Source organism: Zingiber officinale, chromosome 9A (assembly GCF_018446385.1).
Source record: "Zingiber officinale cultivar Zhangliang chromosome 9A, Zo_v1.1, whole genome shotgun sequence".
In the NCBI taxonomy this organism is placed as follows: domain Eukaryota; kingdom Viridiplantae; phylum Streptophyta; class Magnoliopsida; order Zingiberales; family Zingiberaceae; genus Zingiber; species Zingiber officinale.
In genome coordinates, this window is record NC_056002.1 from 4,279,416 (window position 1) to 4,304,254 (window position 24,839).

The window sequence follows — 24,839 nt, forward strand, 5'->3', positions numbered from 1 at the left end:
TTGAAATGCAGAAATGAAAAATCAAGAGAACAAATACAAGGCATCGTCAACGAGGAACTAAGGCCCCGCACCGTTAGGCCGGAGGTAAATGGGTCGAGCCAAGCGCTCGAGGATCGAAGACCCAGTACCTTCCGGACGGAGGTAAATTATCCGAGCCAAAATGCTCGACGAAGCAGACCCTGAGCCGTTCGGCCAGGAGTACGTTCTCCGAGCTGGGTGGAAGGGGCATATGGATTATCCGAGCCAAGCGCCCGAATAGCGAAGGCCTCCCAGCCGATTGGATTCGCAAGCAAGTGACCCGTGCTGTTCGGCCGGGCACAAAGACTGTTCAATCGCGAGATAAGTTATGAAGGACAAGGTCGCTCGACCTGGTAAGGAGTTAGCCTTGAAGGCCGACGAGCCCCGTCGTTAAAAATCGAGAGTCGCGCCGTCCGGCTATAATAACAATCGCTACCGACGAGCTCGCTGTAAAGATCGAGACGAGCCGCTTCATAAACCCTCCGAGCGAAGACCGACAAGCCCCGTTAAAAATTGAGAGCCGCGCCGACCGCTATAAATATCCGCCCGACAAGCCCCGCTGTTAAAATCGAAGCCGCGCCCCGCTATAAATAACCGCTACCGACGAGCTCCGAAAGATCGAGAGACGAGCCGCGCCTATAAACCTCCGAACGGAAGACCGACGAGCCCCGGCAAAAATCGAGAGCCGCGCCGACCGCTATAAATATCCGCGCCGTCCTGGAAAATCGGATAGAGCCGTCCGGCTATAAATAACCGTACCGACGAGCTCCATCGTTAAAGATCGAGAGACGAGCCGCTATAAACCTCCGAGCGGAAGACCGATGAGCCCCGTTGTTAAAATTGAGAGTCGCACCGACGGCTATAAATATCCACGCCGACGAGCCCCGCAAAATTGAGAGCACCGACCGCTATAAATATCCGCACCGACGAGCTCCGCTGCAAAATCGAGAGCCGCTACCGTCTATAAATAACCGCACCGACGAGCCCGCTTAAAGATCGAGAGACGAGCCGACGTCTATAAACCCTCCGAGCGGAAGATCGACGAGCCCCGTCGTTAAAAATCGAGAGCCGCGCCGACCGGCTATAAATATCCGCGCCGACGAGCTCCGTCTTTAAAAATCGAGAGTCGCGTCGACCGGCTATAAATATCCGCGCCGACGAGCTCCGTCGTTAAAAATCGAGAGCCGCGCTGTCCGACTATAAATAACCGCGCCGACAAGCTTCGTCGTTAAAGATCGAGAGACGAGCCGGCGTCTATAAACCCTCCGAGCGGAAGACCGACGAGCCCCGTCGTTAAAAATCGAGAGCCGCGCCGACCGGCTATAAATATCCGCGCCGACGAGCCCCGTCGTTAAAAATCGAGAGCCGCGCCGTCTGGCTATAAATAACCGCGCCGTCGAGCTCCGACGTTAAATATCGAGAGACGAGCCGGCGTCTATAAATGATCCGAGCGGAAGAACCGACGAGTTCCGTCGCTAAAGATCGAGAGCCGCGCCGTTCGGCTATAAATATTCGTGCCGTCGAGCTCCGACGTTAAACATAGAGGCGTCGGCGTCTATAAATAATCCGAGCGGAATATCGTCGACACTGCAATTACCCATATTCTCCGCCGATATTGTTACACCAACGTTAAGTTCCGCTCAGACTCGAGGTATAAAGGTTCTGATCGGCTTATAACGAGCGATTCTTGCCAGCATCACAGAATGATATTCGGCCGAACGGAGGGGCTGGGGAAAACACTTGCAAGAATGCACCCCGAATGCCAAAGGTGTAATAGTAGATGAGCGGGCAGCACAAGTATTAGCAAGGGGACAGTGCAAAAAGATAGAGTACACGAAAGGAAAGCATTTCATTGAAATTAAAACCTTAGGCCGAGTGGCCTAAGTACAAAAAGATTCATGTTCAGCCGAGCGGCGAAATTACAAGAATTACTCAATGTAGTCGTAGAGGTCCCTCGGAATGTTGCTCAGGAGCTCCACCTGATCGCCGGCTGGAATATTGGTGGACTCCGGGAGAAGGCCCTTCGACTTCAGATAGGTCATAGTGGCCGTAATGGCCAAGTCGAAGTCGAGTACATCCGCTCGCAAATTTTCTCCGAGAACTCGGGCGATCGGATATGGCTTTGTCGGAGAGCGGCAACTCGGCTCGGCTCGACATCCTGGTATTCTTTGAAGGTCGCCTGGGATCATTCAGATATTCAATCTTCTCCGCATCGGCCGAGCGGCCTGCCTTCTCCCGGTCGAGCCGTCACCGCTTATCTTCAACTCCAGCCCCGGCCTCCACGCTTTTCTCCGACGGAGATGGTCAGTGTTCTTCCTAGTGGTGGCCGAGTTATCTTTGTGTCAAGCGACTTGACTTGTCGCTCGGACTCGACTAGGGCGTGGGCCTCATTGGTTTTCTTCTTCTGCTCGGCCGTTCTTTTTGCAGCTCGGAGTAGGAAGGGCCTTGGGAGCCGCTCGGACCTCCTGCCGCCCGCAGTTGCCTTATCTCCTCGTCCGCCATAGCCAGGCGGCTGGAAACCGCTATCTCTTCCACCCATCTCTGAAGCAAGGAGGGCGCAGTTGTTGAAAGCCGAGCGGAAGAGTTACAAAGAAAAAATAAATAAATAAATAAAATAACAAACTTACCCCCGTAGCCGCTTGCATGTGGCTGTTGGCTAAGTTCCGGAGGGGGATCATTGCTACGCGCGCCCGAGCGTCGGCCCACATCTCGGCGAGGGGCCCTTTCAAAGTAATGGTGTGCTCGGGCACGGTTGGCCGGTCGGCTTCTGGTAGTAACTCTTCAGTTGGAAGATGAAGAGTAACCCGTATTGTGCGGCCGTGACCAGGGATCGCCCGACCGGGATCAGAAGCTGGCGCAGAAAACCGCGAATGGATGGTCGAGCGTTGGACTGAACGGCGAGCAGGGGGGAGAGTGTCGACCGGAGTGGCCTCAACCGGAGCCACTCGTCCTGTATCGGACGAAATGGTCTCGCACAAAGCGCTTGCCTCTAGCCGTCAGCCTGGCCGAGGGTTGGACCGGAGGTAGCCGAGCGCAATGAGTCTCCACCCGGCGCCTCTTTGCGGGTCCTCCTCCCGAGCGGACCTTCCTGGGGCCGTTGGTTCCCGGAGGATAGTTCACCGCCACCGCTGAGAGGCCGAGCTACCGATTCACTGGTGCCGCCTTCCTTCGTGAGAACCGACCATGAATACCCAATGCTTCCATTTCTTTAGCCGCTGCTGCCTCAATCGCTTCTCAGAACGCCGGCCATCACCGAGTCCATGACGATGTCACCGATGAAAAGAAGAAGAAATCGTTAGCAATTAAAGCAAATGCCCAAGTAAAATTTTACCAAGCCGGTCGGAAGTGGGGTCCGTATAGGACTCAGCCCAAAAATGTACATCACTCCCTTGTGAAGAAGTTTGTTGATGTCAAGCCGCAGACCGGCTATGAAGATAATCCGGCCGGGTCTTGAATTTCTTCAACTCGGGAGGAGGAGGCAGACTGACCTGCCACTGGGTCGGGAAGTTCGGCTGATTGGGCATGCAGATGTAGAAATAATAGTCCTTCCAATGTTTATTGGAGGTGGGTAGTTTGTTGAAGAAGACCAAGCCGGGTCGAGCTTGGAACATAAAGGTGCCCGGCTCGACTTGCTTAGGGTAGTAGAAATAAAAGAAGACCTCCGGTCGGAGGGGAATGTTGTGGATCTTAAACAAAACGACAACACCACAGAGGAGACGGAAGGTATTTGGTACTAAACTTCCGAGCGGCACGCCAAAATAATTACAGACGTCTACTATAAAAGGATGCACGGGGAATTGCAGACTGGCGGTAAATTGGTCGCGAAAGACACAGAAACCGCCGCGCGACGGTCTGTGTGGCCGAGCGGCGGGACCAGCTAGGCGAACTTCGAAATCCTCGGGGATTTCGAAATTGTCAGCCAAAATATCAAAATCCCTTTGTTCGAAACGGGACCGCATGGTAGTATACCATGGGCCTAGGGATTGTTCTTCGGGATGAGAAGAACTGGTCATGATCCGGACAGAAAAAAAAAAGAAGTTTCAAAGACTAAGAAAAGGAGTTTCAAAGACTGGAGCTAGAGGAAGAAATGCGAATTAGATACTGGAAAGGAAGAAGGAAAGATATAAAACCTTACTGAGGGGAGAGGGATCGAGGAAAGGCGCCGAAGAGCGTCAGAGGGCAGAAACAAGATCGCCGGAGCTCCGAAGCGCAGAGGGCAACAGTAGAGATAACGGAGGCGAGTGAAGGTGAGAAGGAAACGAAGAATTTATAGGGTGAGGGCCGGGCGGCCTCCACCGTCGGATCCAGGTCACGGGAATCAAAGCATGCATCTAGCCGTTTATTTCGAATTGCTTCGATCACATCAAAATATCATGCAACCGCCTCCGTACTCTGATGGCATTGCTCCACGTGGCAGTCAATCATTCGGAGCATTTAATGAAGGTATGATCAACCTTGATGTCGAAGATTGGCGCAGAATGCGAGGAGATCCGGTGAAGGCCATCATTGATTCATTCAAGGATATCTCTACGGCTGACCGGGCGGAGAGTATTAGCATGGAGGAGCCGTTCGGCTAGACTCATAGTCCAGTCAGTCGGACTATTCGCCTCCTTCGACTAGACTTGAAGGGGAGGCAAGTGATCCGGTAGTAAGAGCAAGCCCCCCCTGCAAAGTCAACGCCCAGTGGAAGTCACCGGAGCAGCCGCCCATCCTGGGAGAGTGGTCTGACCGGACGGACGGCCGTAGATGGCCGGTCCGACCGGACTGCCGGCCGACTCACACTTATGGTTGGAAGGCACCCTGTCAAATCGGGGTTCCGACGCTCAGTTGAAAAGGTCATGGACCGAGCTGACCTTTTGACCGACCAAAGTCATAAAGCACCCCTGCTTATTAGTCTCCACAAAGCACAAGTAAACCACTTCGGATGTCCGGCCGGATGTTGAGGGAGCTGTCCGCCCGGACGACAAGTTTGGAGCAAGGGAAAAGGACAGGGGACTTCTTTCTCTGACAACCGGTAGGTTTCACGTGTGTGCCATGCTCCAAATCTTGTGACAGGGGATTCTGCTGTCCCATCAAGGGCATGCTTTGACTGTAGCGATATGGGTCAGGTAAGCTTTCTGACAGCCGCATACCTAGGAAAGGACAGAGGGCACGTATGCACCTCGGTATATGTGCCCAAACCCTTCACAGTTCTATATAAAGAGCCTCAGACTTCGCCGGTGGGGAGGATTTTTTTCAGGTATTCTAAGACTTTGGGAGCCACCTTGTTCATCGTAGTTTACCTGACTTGAGCGTCGGAGGGTCGCCGCCGGGAACCCCCTTCCCGGCTCGACTTCTGTGTAGGTTAGCCGGAGCATCGTGCCACCAGTTGGAGATTTACATTAGCGGAGATCTACATCAGCGAGTCATAGAGCGCCACGTGCCCAGCGTCTGTTGATTTCTGGTTCAGACAGGATCACACGTAAATTAGGAAAAATATGGAAAAAAAATTTCATTGCATTTATAGAATAGCGAAGAGTCAATTTTTGATCCAGAAAAACCCTGAATGTGAAGCCAATTAGATAGACGATGAAACCACATACGAGGTGTTTGCTGAAAACCATATAATGATTTTTAAAGTTTACAAACATGGGTTGAAAGTTGCTGGTGAATGAAACCTGGTGGTTGCTTCATAAAAACAGTTTCTTCAAGTTGATCGTGAAGAAAAGCATTGGAAATATCTAATTATTGTATCGGCCAATTGGACCTAAAAGCTATAGATTGTAACAATTTGATAGTTCTACTTTTGACGATCGGACTGAAAGTATCATTGAAGTCAATACCTGGTTGTTGACCAAAATCTTTTGCAACAAGGCAAGCTTTGTAGCATTCAATGGATCCATCTGCCTGATATTTAATTCGGTAAACCCATTTAGAGCCTACAATATTCATAGACGGAGTACGAGGAACTAAGGTCCATGCTTCATTATGAAAAAGAGTATCAAACTCTGTCGCCATCACAACATGCTAATTTGGGCATTTGACTGCCTGTGTAAAGCTAGTTAGTTCAAAAAAAAAACTTGAAGAAGCAATTCTGAAGGACCAGAAGACGCCCGACCCCTCCTCAAGTGCGTCGGACCAGAAGACGTCGAGTACATCCTAAAGGAGGTGCACTAAGACTCTTGCGGAGGTCATCCGGGCGACCATGCATTAGCCCGAAAAATACTTCTAGCTGGATACTTCTGGCCGACCCTCCAAGAGGATGCCACTCGGATAGTGGCAACTTACTTGTCCTGCCAGAAGTATAACAACATGTTGCACCGACCGATCGAAGAAATGAAAGTGTCCACTATATCATGCATGTTCGACCAATGGGGCATGGACATCATCGGACCTTTTCACATAGTGACCAGTCAGCGGAAGTTTCTACTAGTGGCGATGGACTACTTCTCAAAGTGGGTAGATACCGAGCCGCTTGCAATAATCACCAAACAGATAGTCATCAAATTTATTTGGTCGTATCTAACAATGGAAGGCAGTTCGTCGGTCGGGAGCTTAGAGAATAGTGTGAAGACTATGACATCCAATAATCCTTCACCTCAGTAGCCTACCTTCAAGGCAACGGGCAAGCAGAAGTCGCCAATCGGGAGATCCTCAGAATCTTGCGCGCTCGGCTCGACCACATGAGAGGTAGTTGGGTCGATGAGCTCCCTAGTGTGCTATGGGCTCTCCGCACGACTCCGAAAGAGGCAACCGGCGTAATCCCATTCCAGTTGGTGTACGGTATCGAAGAAGTTGCCCCCGTGGAGGTTGGGGTAGAATCTGATCGGGTGCAACGCTACGACAATGGGAAATTGAAGTTGATGGAGCTCGACTTGGTGGACAAAGCAAGGGCAAAGGCCGCCATTCGGCTAATGGTGTACTGGCAACGGATGAAGTATAACTACAATCAGAGAGTGATCCCAATGTCCTTCTAGGTCAGTGACCTCGTTTGGAAGAAAGTAAAGCCGATCGATGACGTTGCGAAGCTCGAAGCACCATTGGCAGAACCGTTCAAGGTCGTGCAGAAGCTCCAATCGGGCACGTACTATTTGGAGGATGAAGAGGGGAGGCGGCTAGAGAGGCCATGGAACACGAACCATCTTCAACCCTACAGGGCTGGATGAGAGGTGCGCATGTGAATCCTGTACTTTGTGTCTATTGTGTGTTTGCCGAATGCAGGGCAAAGTTTGAATAAAAAAGCAAAGGCCTCTTAAGTGTATCTCCACTAACGGTTGAGCGGCGACCTTAAACGCGAGTCATCGCCAATCGTCAAACGGCAACGTTAAAACCTTGTCTCCACCAGCCGTCGAGCGATGACGTTAAATGCGGGTCTACATAAAATCGTCGAGCGACGACGTTAAAACCTTATCTCCACCGACCGTCGAGCGACGACGTTAAAACCTTGTCCCCACTGATCGTCGAGCGGCGACGTTAAACGCTAGTCTCCACCAACCGTTGAGCGGCGACTTTAAAACCTTGTCTCCACCGATCGTAGAGCGGTGACGTTAAAACCTTGTCCCCACCGACCGTCGAGCGACGACGTTAAACAAGAGTCTCCATCAACTGTCGAGTGGTGACGTTAAACGCTAGTCTATATTATCCATCGAGCGACAACGTTAAATGCTAGTCTACATCATTCATTGAGTGGCAATGTTAAACGCGAGTCTTCAACAGTGATCGAGTGGTAACCTTAAACCCAGGCCTTTATCAACGGTTGAGCGGCGACCTTAAACCCGAGCCTTTATCAACAGTCGAGCGACGACTATAAATCGTTGAGTCAAAGACTCCCGTGCCACTCGGCCGGGTTTGAGCGGTACTTAAATCACGGACTCAGCGTTCGGATCTCATATCTTCCCCGTTCAACGTCGAGAGGTCAGAGTAGCATATGGGTTTCCTGCTCTTCCCCGTTCGGGGTCAAGTAGTCTTCAAAAGATTATTGAGTGGACATGCATCGGAGAATAGCCGGTCAAAAATCCGAAGTCTTTGGAACAGGGCAACCATTTGGCATTATTTATTAAACACTCTCCGAGCCGAGCGGGAAATGGAAAAATGATGAGCGAAACTAACCCTCTGTTTGGATGGGGTGAGGTAAGATTCATTAATGGAAGGGGATGGAAGGGGAAGGGAGGGGAAGGGAGGGAAAATAATATATTTATCTTGCCCTTGTTTGGAAGGGAGGGAAAGTTCAAAGGGATGGAAATGAAGGTTAAATATACAAATTTACAAAAATATCCTCTTATTTTTTTAATAAATCTGCATGTGAAAATATAAATAAGGATAAAATTGGGATAATTTTTCCTTACCCCTCCTTACACCCCAATTTGGGGTGTAAGGAATTTCGCTGATTCCCGAGCATGCAAGGGGAAGCTTTACCCTTCTCTCCCCTTCCCCTTCATGGCTCACTCTCTCTCAAACAAGTGTAAAAATTCTTTTTACCCATGTTTACCTTTCCCTCCCCTTTACTCACCTCCTCCCAAACAGAGGGTAAGTGCTTTGGCAAATAAGCAAGATGCAAAAAAACATACAAGGAGGGCTCTGCTTCACTCAAGATAATCCAGTACGTCGTCGAGTAGCGCAGCTGTAAGCTTGTCCCGACTTATGACCTTGCTGGTCAGAGCGGTCGGCAGGTGGCCCCCCTCACGAAGCTGATCGATCGTCCCCTCGATTGCCAAGTTGAATAGTCGAAGGGCCCGGTCGGTGACTTTATCACAGAATGCTTCCGAACGGATATAGGCTTGCTTCATGGCCTCAAACTTACTCCCTTCGGCATCTTGATAAATTCTCAATGCCGCCCGGGAGCCCTCCAGCTCATCCTTGGCGATGGTAATTTGGCCGCAGAGGGACATCTCTTCGGCTGAGCGACTATGTCTCTCGGTGGCCAGGAAGTCTTCAGCTTCCTTCAGCTTTTGGGATGAGGGCCCGAGCCTCTTTATTCTTTTTGCCAAGTTGGCGATGGTCCGGTTCTTCCTCATGTTCGCCGACTCGATCTTGTTGTCAAAAGTGGTAACCTGCTTATTCAGTCGCTCAAGCATGGTGGCCTGCCCAGCGCTCTTTGCCCGTTCAACCTCGAGCAGCTTCTCGCTCTTCCCAGCGCGGCTTGGAGTCGGCCCACCTCGGCGTCTATGTTCTCCTGAGCGATGGAGGATTGGCCGCTTGGCGCCTTCAGTTGTTTTACTTCCTCCTCCAGATACACGAGCCCGTGGCACATGACAAAACTCTCCACCCAGTACTGTGAACAACAAGGAATTATAAGTGTCGATCGAGAGTAAACTATGCACAGTTAAGGAGATACTTACCCCGGTGGACATTTGGGTGTGATTGTTCATGAGTGCGCCCGGAGGCATCATCGCGGCACGAGCCCAGGCGTCCTCCCAGATCTTAGCGAGTGACCCTTGTATGATAATCTGGTGCTTGGGGTCTCGAGACTCGGTGCTCGGCTCACTGTATTCCTTGGTAGACAGATGAAGGATCGGGGTCGACTGCGTCAAAGTCTCCCGCCCGGACGACTGAGAGGTGGCTGCCGGACGGATTCGGGACTTCTTTACCTTCGAGGGCTTCGAAGTCGGAGGCATGAAGGCCATCAGCGGAGCAACTAGAGTCCCTTGCTGCAGCTCGGCAAGGGACGACATCCGATCAGACGATGTGGAGGCCACCGTTGTTTGAGCCGGAGTTGGGGTCGAAGTTTTGACCTGCTCGGCTGATTGCGCCGCTGAAGTAGCAGAACACGATGAAGGCTCGGCCCGCCGCGTCTTGCGCCTGTTAAGTGGCACGTCAGAGGAGGGCGAACCCGATGGTTCCTCAACGGGAATAATGGCGCATTGCTCGGATGAAGGGTGTGAGCCTGGGGCAGCTCCTCCGTTTGGCGCATGGCTAGCCTCGCCTTCGCCCACCACCACGGGCGTCTTCTCGCTCAAGCCGAGCAGATCTTCGTGAGAACCAATCGGTTGGAAGCCTCGGCTTGCCAACTCTTAAGTGGCCACCGCCTCGATCATTGTGTCCTTAAGCTTCGCCTTGCCAGCCATACGCACTCGCATCATGACTTCGACTGCAAGATAAAAAGAAAAATCAGTTAGCATCAAAGGAAGAAGTAAAGAAGCTTCATACCTAAGCTGGTCGGCAACCGGGTGCGGATCAGACTCAGACCGAAGATGTACAAGATGCCCTCCAGCAGCAACTTATGGATGTCGTATTTCTGATCGGCTAGCATGGAGGCTACGTTTAAGTAGTCTGATCGGCTCTTGTAACTTTTCAGAGGGGGTTGAGGCGCCACTTCGAGCTGCCAGCTGGTCGGGAAATCTGGCCGCTCGGGAAGGCACATGAAAAAAAATATTCCTTCCAATGCTTGTTGGAGGTCGACATCTTGTCGAAAAAGACTAGACCAACTCGTGACTGGAAGAGGAAGGTTCCCGGATCAGGTAGTTTAGGGTAATAAAAGTAGTGACAAACTCTGTGGATAAGGGGAATGTCGTGCAAGAGGAATAAGATGATGACTCCGCACAGCAGCCGAAAAGAGTTCGACACAAGTTGAGGAAGGGAAATGCGGAAGTACTTACAAACCGCTAGAATGAAAGGATGAAGAGGAAACTGCAGACTAACAACAAATTGGTCGTGGAAGAAACAAAGGCAGCCAGTCGGCAGGAGATTGGGCCGATCAGATGGAGAAGGCAAAATGATCTGATGGTAGGAAGGAATTTCAAAAACCTCGCGTAGGCTCTTAGCATCGCCCCCATTAAACTTTGACTCCTTGGATGAATACTAGAGGGCCCGGGGGAAGGAGCAAGGGGCTGAGAGGAGTTGGCCATCGCAAAAACAGATGCGAAAAGGAAGAAATGCGATAAAAAAAGATAGGGACAGGTCACTGGAATGTCGCCGGAACAAGGAGAAAAGCCGAAAAAGAATTAGAGACAGGCACAATAGGGAGTGGGCTTACAAGAGAGAGGTTACCTGAAAAGCAGAGGCTGTCGGAGAAGCACGAAGCGTCGCCGAAGAGTGAAGCAAGCAGGAACGTAGACGATCACCAGAGAATTCGCACGAGGAGTGTACGAAGGAAGCGGCGCAGCGGGATTATAAGGCCTGGGCTCGGCCGACAGAAGGCGTCCGATTTAGGTCGTGGAAACCCAGGCCATGATCTCACCGTTGAATTCAAACCGCCAAATGTCACATCACGCCTGCCACGTCAGGCGTGCGGCGGCTGCAGGCATGACACTTGGCATACCATCATCGGTCGGTAATTAATAAAGACGTGGGAGCGTGTTCAGTCTTAATGAGCGGAGATTTGCACGATTCCTAAGAAATCTGGGCGACGTCAGCCGGATCGTGCTCGCTCAAGACAATCCAAAGAAAATTTCCATAAGCGCAAACCTTTGGCAAGCCAATCGGATCGAGGGAGCACACTTATGGTCGAGCGACTAGCTTCAACGAGGCCGATCGTGAGGAAGCCGACTCACACGTCCAGTCAGTCGGACTAGAGCCTCCTTCGACTAGACTTAAAGGGGAAGCTTGTGTTGCGATGATCAGGAGGGGCACACCGTGCTGTCACAGCGGAGGTCAAAGTCAGGACGATCAACGGGCGTAAGGGGTTAGCCGATCGGGCGAGTCATACGCGATCGGGGATTAAGCATCGACCCACCGTCTTCCGCACAAGGAGTAATCAAATCAACGCTCAAGAGATGCTTAGAAGCCGAGCCGAGCGGCTCCTCCGCTCGGTTTAGCAGTAGACTCGACATCAATTGAGCACGTAGACATCAGCAGAGCACGCAGATAGTATACTACCCATCGAGTGGCTATCCTACTTGGCCCAACAATCGAGCATGTTGATAGTAGGCTTCCATCAGAGCGGTCATCCCGCTCGATCCAATAGCCGACGACACTTGGACAGTGGGCTCTCAGCTGAGCGGCTATTCCACTCGGCGTGACAGCAGACAGCTCAAGGATAGCAGAATTTTGGCCGAGCAGTCATTCTGCTCGGCCAAGCAACAGACATAGTGAGATATCCTTCGACATCCTTTTGGGAGCTAGTGTCGCTGATAGGCGGCATGGTTAGACAGAAGATCGTACAACGGAAGCTTCCACTGTCACTTCAGAGATATGCTTGGTCCGTTAAAGTACTGTGTCAGAGATACTTTACTGACACGTTTTTTCAAGGAAAGTTTTGAGATGCGTACTCACCTTGGGAAGCTTGCACGTGCGCTTCCGGAACTTTATATAAAGGGGGTCCAAGTATCGATGGAGGTATGTTTTTCTCGCTATTTCTAGTGTTGCGCTACAGTTCTTGCTTTTTCTTGCTTCACTGGAGACTGACTTGAGCGTCCGAGGGCCATCCTCGGGGACCCCTTCCCTAGCTCGGCACTGGCGCTACTTGTGTTGCAGGCAGGAGCGGAGTCCACCGGAGGTCAGCAAGAGCGCCACGCCCCCAGCATCCATCTCTTCGACTTTCGGACAGGATCAACCGTCAAAGTCAATAGGAGGTCAAAGGTACCTACAACATTATGGGTCGCCCGATCGGATTACACGGCCGATCGGACATGAAGGTCCGACCGGGCATCCAACTCGGTCTGATTTAGCATAGCAACTTGGGACCAGCAAGCTATCCTTATCGGTAAATAATGAATCCTCCGATTTAAGGTCGAGCCCTATCGGACTTCAGGACAGACCAGACTCAATGTTCCTTCGCTCAGTTCTAGACATAGGCCGAGTGAGCGCCAAGTCAAGTGCTACATCCTATAAGATCGAACCGACGTTCGGTCAGCGACCGATTGGCTTATAGAAGAACCCGTATATCTGTCATGTCATATTTTTATGGAAGTTTGTGCTGGAAAAGACATGGAACATCCCGCAGGCAAATCGTACTGAGAAGTTTCTATTCTGTCACATCAGATATTTGCGTGTTCGCTTAAGAAAAGATGTCAAAGATATTTTTTGACATGTATTTTCTTAAAATATTTTGGAAAACGTGCACATGCTTTGGGATACTTGTACAGACGGTACAGTGACACTATAAAAGATGATTTCCATCCACAGACAAAATTATGCGATGTTTCATAGTTGATCACGCTCGTTGCTACAATTTTTTACTGTTCTTCTTCACCTCATATATGAATTACTAACTTAATATCGGAGGACCAATACCAGGACCCTTCCCTAACTCTATACTAATACTCTTAATTTGATAGGATAACACATAATATTTTTCTAATGAATATCATAGTCACGTTTTCAACTACTCGTCTTCTAAACTTTAGAATATGATCATATAGTATATTTATCCAAATAAATTTTAAATATAATTTAATTTTACATTGGTAACAATTACTATATGTTTTTACATATTTTTAATATAAAAAATGACAATTCCAAGAGTGCTTTCTCTTGCCGCCCCAAAAAATTTATAATATTTTATAGGCAACTTGTCTAAATAAATAATGGACGTTCACAGCTAATAGTCACAGCGTTTCTCCGGAGTCCAGAGTCCAAAAAAATAAGGAGATGGAAGAAAAGATTCCGAAACCCATCAAATGCAAAGGTAGTGGATTAAATTTCGTGTTAAATTAATCACTTATCGAAGCTTAATCTGACTGATTCCGACCGGCGATGCTCCAGCGGCGGTCTGCCGGGCCGCCGGCGAGAGGCTGCAGATCGAGGAGGTCGTGGTGGCGCCGCCCCAGCGCCACGAGGTCCGCATAAAAATCATATGCACCTCCCTCTGCCACTCCGACATCACTTTCTGGCGGATGAAGGCGATCCCCGGATTATTCCCCATAATCCTCGGCCACGAAGCCGTCGGGTAGGTTACTGCACGAGAGTTTTTACCGATCGCTTTAATTAAAACGAAAAGCAACCTTTTTTGGTACTGGATTGATCGCCGGCGGATACGCCATTTTGGGCGGCGCTGCAGGGTGGTGGAGAGCGTGGGGGAGGCGGTGCAGGAGGTGGCGGTGGGGGACACGGTGCTGCCGGTGTTCCTGGCTGAGTGCGGCGGCTGCGCCGACTGCAGATCGAGGAGGAGCAACGAGTGTTCGCTGTTCCCCTTCGCGATGCGGATGGGGATGCTGAGGGGGGACGAGGCCGCCCGGTTCACCGACGCTGCGGGGGCAGCGGTGCACCACTGCATCAACGTGTCGAGCTTCGTTGAGTACACCGTCGTCGACGTGGCGCACATCGTGAAGGTGCACAAGCCGATGCCGCCGGCGGTGGCCGCCTTGCTCAGCTGCGGTATCTCCACCGGTATGTTCTTTCCCCTGCTTCACAATAGAAGACAAATTAGTATTAAAAACATCATAAAGGAATCAAAAAATGTCGTCCTTTCTTTTGCCCTCTGTTTTGTGGATGTGGATCGAAAAAAGAAAGAAACAAACTCGTTAGATAAAAGAAAAGAAAAATAAAATAAAAAAGAAGAGAAAATAGAAGAAAATGAGAAGAAAGAAAAAAAATCTACAAAATAATTTATGAATATTTATTTTTTTCCTTCTGTAAAATTTTCATCCTGTTATTTTAAGGAGTGGGAGGTGCATGGAAGGCGGCTGACGTGGAACCCGGGTCCACCGTGGCCATATTTGGTCTTGGCGCAGTTGGCTTAGCGGTAAATAATAACAATTATTATTATTATTATTATTGCACTTATAAATTCAGATTCATGTGGTAAACGCAGGCAGCAGAAGGAGCGAGGATGCAAGGAGCAGGGAGAATCATTGGCGTCGACGTCAATCCTGAAAAATTTGAAATCGGTCATTTTTTTTTCTTTCTTAAATTAAATTAACACTAAAATCTTTCTTTCTGTATCTTCATGGATCCGAACTCAAAATTTTGGCGGTTTTGTTTGTTCAGGGAAGAAGTTTGGAATTACAGATTTCGTCAACAGCAAAGAGATTGGAGACCGATCTATCAGCGAGGTTTGCGTCCATTCTGTTAAATTACATGTGTTGATTGATATAGATCATTAACGTGCTTAATGGTATAGGTGATAAAGGAGATGACCGGCGGTGGCGCGGATTATTGCTTCGAGTGTGTTGGGCTGGCGTCGCTGATGGCTGATGCTTTCGAGAGCTCTCGCTCGGTGAGTCGATTGTCAGTAAACCTGAATGAATGAATACAATTTAGAGAATAATAAATTCACGATGCTACAAGGAACGAAGATTGTTAACCATTTCTGCCTAACAATTTTGCTGGTAGGGTTGGGGCAAGACGATCATACTTGGAGTGGAAAAGCATGGGTCGCCGATCAGTGTAAACTGTAGGGAAATCCTAAGAGGAAGGAGCATCATGGGAGCTTTCATGGGGGGAATGAAACCAAAAACTGACATCCCAATTCTGATGGAAAAATACATAAGAAAGGTATTCGACTCCTGCAGCACTCCACTACATAATTGAATGGATTTGTTTTAAACTTGTTTTTTTTGTTCCTTTCAATTTCTATCTGTGGATCTGCAGGAACTTAACTTGGATGATTTCATAACTCATGAAGTTGGTTTCGAGGACATAAACAAAGCATTTGAGTTGCTGGAGGAAGGAAAGAGCATCAGGTGCACCATCTGGATGGATAGATAAATTTATGAACGACAATGTATAATAAAAGCATTTGTTGCATCCAAATATCTCTAAAACCTTTTCATAAACCATGCTTTCAAACATCGTAGAAAAGGTGTTTTAGCAATAATGGTGAAATCAGTTGTTTCGAGTATGCAAAGTTTAGGAAATTTCACCAATTTAGATTGTGATGAGTATTGATCGTTCTCAGATCAAATGCCAAGGAAAGGAAACACTGATCTCACTAGAAACTCCATGTGCAAGCAGATAATGCAATATTGTATCCATCAATCTAACATTCTTCCACATTCACCTCAGTAAGGGAATTCTTTAGCAGAAATAAGAAGTTGAACAATGAAGAACTGACAACTCATCATCTGTTGCAGTTCCATGATCTATTTGTTTTAAATGAGGAAATCAATAGTTTACCTTGTTTCTAATTCAACTGATTTATTCTTACGTTTGCACAACAGCTGCATTTGCTTCTTCAGTTATGACTTGTGGCTATTGTTACTGTTTTGTCCCGTTCATGACTGAAACCATTCACATGATTGGTTATGAACAAGGTAGAAATTCTCCTATTTCTAGTCGAGATCTGTACTGATATCAGGATTTGGGATGCAGTTAGGAAATAATATCTTGGTTTCAAGGAACAAGATGACAACTAATCTACATATAGTTGGTTTCTTTAACTGTTTGAATTCATTGATCTAGTGTGGTATGGAAAACATTGCTCTAATTTTGGATGTAATCTCTCTCTTACCAAGTCATAAAAATGAACCAGAGTTGCATCACTGAATGATATATTCCCGTCTTTGTTTGTTTGTTTTCATTCATAACTAAACATGAGAAATTTGCAAAAAAAATAATAAAAAATCAAAGAAGAATGAATCTAAGAAGATCAAGCAAAACAAGTTGAAGCAATCTATCTTATGTGGTGATAAAGGGGGACCTACTAAGCGCGGATCAAAGGATAGAGATAACAGTCAACGTGGAGGTCAAAGTCAAAGTGATCAACACCCGGATGCCAAAGGGCTCACCTATGGTGGCCGAGCAGAGGTCGACTACAATGGTCGATCAGTGCGGACAGTGTCGATCGGCAAGAGGCTTGTCTGAGCCGACCCCCGTCTAGCTCAGAATAATAGGGTAAGATCGCTAGACGCTCACTGCAGATCAGCAGAATGCTAAGGTCACCGAAACACTTGTCCGAACGGAAGGAGATAAGCTATTATACCCAGTCACCACAAGAAAGAATAGCCGAGGCCGATCGCGCGGAGGAGTTCCAGCCGAGCGGACCAAGGCACTAAATAAAGGGGATCCATATACTGGTGGAGGTACGAGTTATTCACTATTAACATCTGTATCTACTGTTGCTCCATCTTTTTCCTCTTTTCGATAACTGACTTGAGTGTCAGAGGGCTAACGCCGAGGACTCCTTCCCTGGCTCGATACTGACATTTCTTGTGTTGTAGAGCGGAGCGGAGACAACATCCAGTCAATGCAGCAATCAAATCCCCAGCTTGCCATCTCCACGATTGTCGAACATGATTATATTGGCGTCGTCTGTGGAAACGTAGCCTGCATCCGAAACGCGAAGATGGAGGACGCTGGACAACTCGCCACGGTGACTTTGACAAATGAGGAGCTGGATATACTGATACAAGCTCAAGCGGCAAAAATAGTGGAGCAACAACAGTAACGGGCGCTTGCCGATCGCCAGGTACAGGAGCCCCCCGCCTTAGCAACAGGTCATTAAGCCAGATATAAAGACCGAGTGGAGCATGTACCCGTTCGGGGACAAAGTAAGAAGTCGACTAGCACATACGGAGACGTGCCCAACGCGCCGATCCCCTTCCATCGAGCACTGTTCCACACTCCAACAGAGGAGCTAGGCCGAGCGGATGAGGAACGAGGATCCTCCTCGGAAAACGTGCCCATTCGGGACCCGCGTAAAGGGAAAGCACCAAGGAATGATGATTCTCCCGAGCGGATTAATAAACAGTTCTCTCAGGGAATCTTGGACAACCCTCTTTCGAAGCAATACACTCCGTTGACGATCAGTCATCGAAAACAAAGAAATCGAGAAGACGCAACCCACAGATTCAACGTAGAAAAGAGAAGAACCTTATTGAGAAAGGTCACTGGAGAAGAAGAGGAGAAGAAACGTCGCAGAGACTGCTCGAAGACGAAAGCATCAGGCATAGTGAAGATGACAGCGAGCAGATGGAGGTTTATAAACATCGTGGTCGATCACTTAGAGCCGTCTGATCGAGGGTTGCAAAAAACAAGGACAAAATCTAACTGTGGAATTTGAAAAGGTGCCTGTCACATCAGCAGCAGATATCCGCTTATCACATCAAACGTGCAGCGGTAGAAGACAGGACATGTGGCAGTTGACTATGGGAGGGTTTTAATTGTAGGATCCAAAAGAATTTAGATATCTCCACAATAGCATGATATTGTCCACTTTGGGCCTAAGCCCTCATGGTTTTGCTCTTGGGCTCTACCCAAAAGGCCTCATGCCAATGGAGATATCTTTTCTCTTATAAACCCATGATCTTTCCCATGTGTTTCCAATATGGGACTATGTTTACAACCTTGCAACCCCAACAATCCCCCCCTCAAACAAAGGACCATAGGCTTCCCACGTCTGATCCTCGACCCACCAGGTCTACCTGCCCCTCAGTCCACCCGACCTACTAGGACTTCCTTGCCTAGCCGCAACTAGGACTTCCTGCCTGGTGTCTGGTCCTCTTGATCCGAACATAGGAGCCTCCACTTTCTTTGTTTGAGGTCAATATTGTACCCACATGGTTCAATCAGACCATAGCTCTTGTGCACAGTCGGCGGTTAAACCTTCTGCAGTCAGGGCTCTGATACCAATTGTAGGATCCAAAAGAATTTAGATATCTCCACAATAGCATGATATTGTCCACTTTGGGCCTAAGCCCTCATGGTTTTGCTCTTGGGCTCTACCCAAAAGGCCTCATGCTAATGGAGATATCTTTTCTCTTATAAACCCATGATCTTTCCCATGTGTTTCCAATATGGGACTATGTTTGCAACCTTGCAACCCCAACATTAATGAGACTTAATTAAAAGGTATGGTCGTGTGCTTAGCCCGTTTTCTAGAATTTTGGATGACGTAAGCCACTATGAAAGGGCGCTCATCCGAGAAAGCGTAGAGAGGGAAAAATTCCCCAAGTGTCGTCGTCAACCATCTTGATCGGCACAGATATTTGTCTATGAGGTAGCCGAGCGGCAAATCCACCACAGGCTTTGAAGATTGTGTGATCCGATCAAGAGTTCGAGTTCAAAGAAAGCAATGGTCGGTCGCCGGTCGGTGAATTAGGCCTTCAAGTCAGCGATAAACTTTGACGTTCATTACGTCCGAACGGTGGTTAGGAGATATGAGCCGACCATAATCCAAGCACAGAGAGTGTCCGATCGGCGGAGGTCACCCAAGGCACTACTCGTTTAGTCAATCGGACTTGCAGCCTCCTTCAACTAGACTTGAGGGGAATACTTGTAATGCGGTGATAAAGAGGGGCCCACTAAGCGCGAGTCAAAGGACGGAGATAGCAGGCGACATGGAGATCAAAGTCAAGGTGGTCAACGGTCGGATGTCAAAGGACTCACCTATGGTGGCCAAGCAGAGGTCGAGTACAATAACCGATTGGTGCGGGCAATGTTCGATCCGCAAGAGGCTTGTCCGAACCGACCCCCGTCTAGCTCGGAACAATAGGGCAAGATCGCCAGATGCTCACTGCAGATCAGCAGAATGTTAAGGTCACCGAAACGCTTGTCTGAGTGGAAGGAGATAAGCTACTATACCCAGTCACTACAAGCAAGAACAATCGAGGTCAACCGAGTGGAGGAGTCCCAGCCGAGCAACTACCTCGCTCGGCAGAACAGTGGGATCATTGTTGTATCTCTCAATACCATTCTGAGAGATAGTATGACGGAAGCTTCTACTGTCTTGTCAGGGATATGTGTTGGTTGCTACTCGAAAAACCTAATAGTTCCACTGTACAAAAATTTTTGTACAAAGGTCTGAACCTTTTCCTAGCTACCATGTGTTCTTTTAAATTAAACTCGGATCACCTGCGGAACTTAACACATTTGATCCTAAGTTTAATTTATTTGTTCTTTTAAGTTTACACTTGGATCTCCTGCGGAACTTAACACGTTCGATCCAAATCACCAAGGTTATTAATTCCATTAAATATTAATTTCCAAAATTGGCTTCCAGGACTGCATGGCGAGGCACATAGTCTTCTTGGATATGGGAACAACCACCACCGCCTAGACAAAGCCTTTTAAGGAAAGCTAATATTTAATTTCCTTAAATAACTTTAGGTCAACCAAAAGGAACAATCAAATCACAAGGAAGAGAAAAACAAAAGAACACAACATCGAAAACTAATTCGAAATACTAGAATCGCATGCCTCTTGTATTTGGTATTTTTACAAAGAAATAAAACTAGTATGATGCGGAAATTAAATACTAGTGTACCTTTTCTTTTGCAAGCAAAAAAACCTCTAGGTCTTCTACCGTATTCCTCTTCTAACCTCGGACGTTATGTGGGCAACGATCTTCCGAGATGAGAAACCACCAAAGTACCTTCTTCTCCTCCTTGCAAGGTTCGGCCACAACAAAAGCACCTCCAAAGATGAAGAGATTCAACCACCACCAATGCTCCAAGGGATGCTAGAAAAGAGACTTCTTTTCTCTCCTTCTTCTCCTTCATAGATCCGGCCACCAAAGCTATCTCCACCAAGAGAAGGTTTCGACCACACAAAGGAGAGAAGAGGAAAAGGAGAGGCCGGCCACACCCAAGGAGAAAAGAGAGGAAAAATAGAATAGAGTCGTTCGCAATGAAGACTCATCTACCCCCTCTTTTATAATCCTTGGTCTTGGCAAATAAGGAAAATTTAATAAAAACTTCCTTAATTCTTTTGCCATTAAAAAGGAAAATTTATTTAATTAAAACAATTTTCTTCTCATCAATTATAATGGTCGGCCATATTAGAGCTACAAACAAGGAGAGTTTTAATTAATTAAAACTTCCTAATTTGTCTCCAGAAATTTATAAAAAATTTCTCCAATAATTTTCTTCCCTTCATGATTGGTAAAAAGGAAATTTTATAAATTAAAATCTTTCTTTTAAACATGTGGATAAAAAAAAAGTTATCTCTAAAAATTAAAATCTCTTTTAATCTACAAATAAGGAAAGATATCAATTCTTTTATTAATCTCTTGTAGAAACTTATAAAAGAGAATATTTAATTTTTAAACTCTCTTTTAAATCATGAACATGGTTAAAAAGAAAAGTTTTCTTAAAATTTAAAATCCACCTTTTAATCAACAAATAAGGAAAGATTTCAAATTTTAAACTCTCTTTTAAACATGTAGATGATTTACAAATAAGGAAAGTTTTTACCAAAAATTAAAACCATCCTTTTAATCTACAAATAAGGAAAGATATTAATCTCTTCTCTTAATCTTTTGTAGAAAGGTATAAAAGGAAATTTTTAAATTTTAAACTCTCTTTTAAAAACATGATATCCACATAAGAAATAATTTTAATAAAAATCATTTTTAATATTCTAGTGGCTGACCACCTAAGCTTGGGACCCAAGCTTTGGCCGACCACCAACTTGGCTCATCCACTTGGTCTTGGTCGGCCCTAGCTTGGGTTCCAAGCTAGCTTGGTCGGCCCCATTGGATGGGTAAGAAGGTGGGTATGTGGTGGGTATAAATCTATATACAAGAGGCTACGATAGGGACCGAGAGGAGGAATTGGTTTTGGTCTCCCGATGAAATTAAGCATCCCGTGTTCGCCCCGAACACACAACTTAATTTCATCAATAATAATTCATTGCACTAAAGAACTATTATTGAACTACCGCACCAATCCCAAATTATATTTTTGGGCTCCTTCTTATTATGAGTGTGTTAGTCTCCCTGTGTTTAAGATAACAAATGTCCACTAATTAAGTAAGCTACTAACAACTCACTTAATTAATATCTAGCTCCAAGAGTAGTACCACTCAACTTCATCGTCATGTCGAACTAAGTCCACCTGCAGAGTTTAACATGACAATTCTTATGAGCTCCTCTTGGGGGCATTCTCAACCTAGATTACTAGGACACAGTTTCCTTCTATAATCAACAACACACACTATAAGTGATATCATTTCTCAACTTATCGGGCTTACTGATTTATCAAACTGAATCTCACCCATTGATAAATTAAAGAAATAAATATCAAATATATGTGCTTGTTATTATATTAGGATTAAGAGCACACACTTCCATAATAACTGAGGTCTTTGTTCCTTTATAAAGTCAGTATAAAAAGAAACGACTTCTAATGGTCCTACTCAATACACTCTAAGTGTACTAGTGTAATTATATAGTTAAGATAAACTAATACCTAATTACACTACGACCTTCCAATGGTTTGTTTCTTTCCATCTTGGTCATGAGCTACTGTTTATAATTTATAAGGTACTGATAACATGATCCTCTGTGTGTGACACCACACACCATGTTATATACAATATAAATTAATTGAACAACTACATTTATCATAAATGTAGACATTTGATCAATGTGATTCTTATTTCTAGATAAATGTTTATACCAAAAGCTAGACTTTTAGTATACATCCTAACAATCTCCCACTTATACTAAAAGACTAAGCTGTTATATCTGCTGCCATACATCTGATTCCCAACCCTTCAATATGCCCATCAAAAGCTCTTGCCTTAAGGGCCTTAGTGAAAAGATCTATAGGTTATCATTTGATGCAATCTAGGCAGCAACAACTTCTCCTCGTTTATACGATTTCTCGTATTGGGTGGTACTTGCGCTCTATTGTGTTTACTTGCCTTATAGACTCATGGTTTCTTCGAGTTTGCTACTGCACCACTATTATTACAATAAATTGTAATAATCTTTGGACAAACCAGAAAACATATCTAAGTTTATCTTGAGGTTATTAAGTCATTCAGCTTTTATGACTACCTCAGAGGCTTGCCATATACTCAGCTTCTATAGTGGAGTCCAGAAAAATACCTATGCTTATCACTCTTCCATAGTTATGACTTTACCTCCTAAAGTAAACACAAAACCCCAAGGTTGACTTACTATTATCCCTATCCGATTGGAAGTCAAAATCTGTGCAACCCACAGTGACCAAATTAACTGCCTTGTAAGCTAGCATATAATCTTTAGTGCCTCTAAAGTACTTCAATATATGCTTTACTGCAGTCCAATGTCCTTGTCTAGGGTTACTTTGATATCTGCTAACTATGCCCTTGGCAAAACAGATTTCTGATCTCGTACACAGCATTGCATACATTAGGCTTCCCACAACCAAAGCATAAGGAACTGCCTTCATGTCCTTTATCTCCTTTGATGTCTTCAGAGACATCTCTTTAGATAAAGATACTCCATGCCTAAAAGGTAAGAAACCTTTCTTAGAGTTCTGCATGCTAAACGAGAAAGGATTGTATGAAGCTCGGGATAAGCACAACATTCTTTTCTTGCGATCCCTTATGTCTTTGATCCCAAGAATGTGTGCACATTTTCCTAAGTTCTTCATATCGAATTGTTTGGACAACCATACCCTTACTTCCGACAACACTTTGATATTGTTTCCAACTACCAAAAATGTCATCTGCGTATAGTACAAGAAATACCACCACGTTTCCATCACACTTTACAAAACTCATTCGGTTATAAAATAAACCCATAATTCTGGATTACTTTATTAAACCGAATATACCAAGATCTTGAAGTTTTACTTCAGTCCATAGACTGATTAAGTTTTCACACAAGATGCTCTTTGCTCTTTGCAATGAACCTTTCTGGTTTCTTTATATGGATGTTTTCTTCAAGACTTCCGTTAAGGAAAACTGTCTTGACATCCACTTGCCAAATCTCATAATCCATATGAGCAACAATAGATAAAGGAATCCAGATAGACTTTAAGCATGGCTACCGGTAAAAGGTTTCCCTTTTCAACAAGCCTTGCTTTGAAAGTATACACCTTCCTGTCTGTCCTTCCTTTTCTATGGCTTTTACACCATTTGATGATTTTTCAAGCTTCCAGACTTTATTAGAATACATATATTCTAATTCTTTATTGCTTTTTGCCAAGATGTTGCATCTTTATCTTAGAGTGTTTTGTCATATGTCTGGGGATCAGGTTCATGTTTACTTTAGATCAAGTCCGAAAACTCTCTCAAAAACATGAATCTCTCAGGTTGCCTCACAACCCTCCCATTACAACGAGGCATTGTCTGTTGTTGTAATACATGTTGCAGTTTCCTTGTGGTATCTCATCTTGTATAATTGGTATTAGATTAGACATGTCCTTTATTATTTCCTTAAGAACAAATTTACTTATGGGCACGTGGTTTATTACATAGTCCTTTTTCTAAAAATCGGTCATTGATGTTAACAATGACCTTCAGATTTTTAAGACTATAAACCTACTTTCATTTCTCTAGGATAACCCACAAACAAGTGAATTCCTGTCCAACTTATCATTATCTCTCTTCAGCATATGTGCTGGACTATCCGAATCTGAATATACTTCAAAATAGGCTTACGCCTATTCAGCAATTCTATATGAGTAGAGAGTTCTGACTTTGGAAGGTACTATGTTCACTTCCGTTTCCAGAGCATATCCTTAAAATGAATTTGGTAATTTTCTAAATAACTCATCATCAATCTACTTATTTCCATAAGAGTCCTATACCTTCCTTTTTCTACACCATTCTGTTGGGGTGTACCAGGTGTAGTTAGTTGAGATTGAATCTCTACTTCTGATAAGTGACTCCTAAATTCTCCTAAGAGGTACTTGCCACTACGATCTCACCGTAGTGTTTTGATACTTTTACTTTAACGTTTCTCCACATCAGCCTTGTACTCTTTGAACTAATCAAAGCACTTAGACTTGCGGCACATCAAGTAAATGTATCCGTATCTCAAATATTTGAAACAACCTCTTGCCTGGAAAGTCAAAGGTCTTCACAAATCAGAATGAACCTATTCTTATATACCTTTGGCTCCAAGCCCCTTAGACTTAAAAGCTTCTTGGTTATTTTTCCTTCCAAATAAGACTCGCAGGTTGAAAAATTTTCCTCTACTAATGAACCCAAAAGTTCATCAGCTACCAATGAATCCTACTCAATTTAATATAACCTAGCCTTAGATGCCAAAGATATAATTAGTTCATTTCCGAAGGTTGCTTTCTCTTAAA

The 24,839-nt window shown here is 45.9% G+C and overlaps 1 protein-coding gene across 1 annotated transcript; it reads left to right on the top strand.

Moving 5' to 3' along the window:
• The first annotated feature begins 13,469 nt into the window (after positions 1-13,469).
• Positions 13,470-15,812, top strand: LOC122021721 (alcohol dehydrogenase-like 7). The gene is made up of 9 exons (XM_042579874.1): positions 13,470-13,561; positions 13,639-13,822; positions 13,934-14,262; positions 14,535-14,617; positions 14,687-14,762; positions 14,863-14,927; positions 14,996-15,091; positions 15,208-15,369; positions 15,466-15,812. Exons 1-9 carry the CDS (start codon positions 13,525-13,527, stop codon positions 15,580-15,582), a joined length of 1,149 nt encoding a protein of 382 aa, XP_042435808.1. The 5' UTR covers positions 13,470-13,524; the 3' UTR covers positions 15,583-15,812.
• Positions 15,813-24,839: the final 9,027 nt, after the last annotated feature.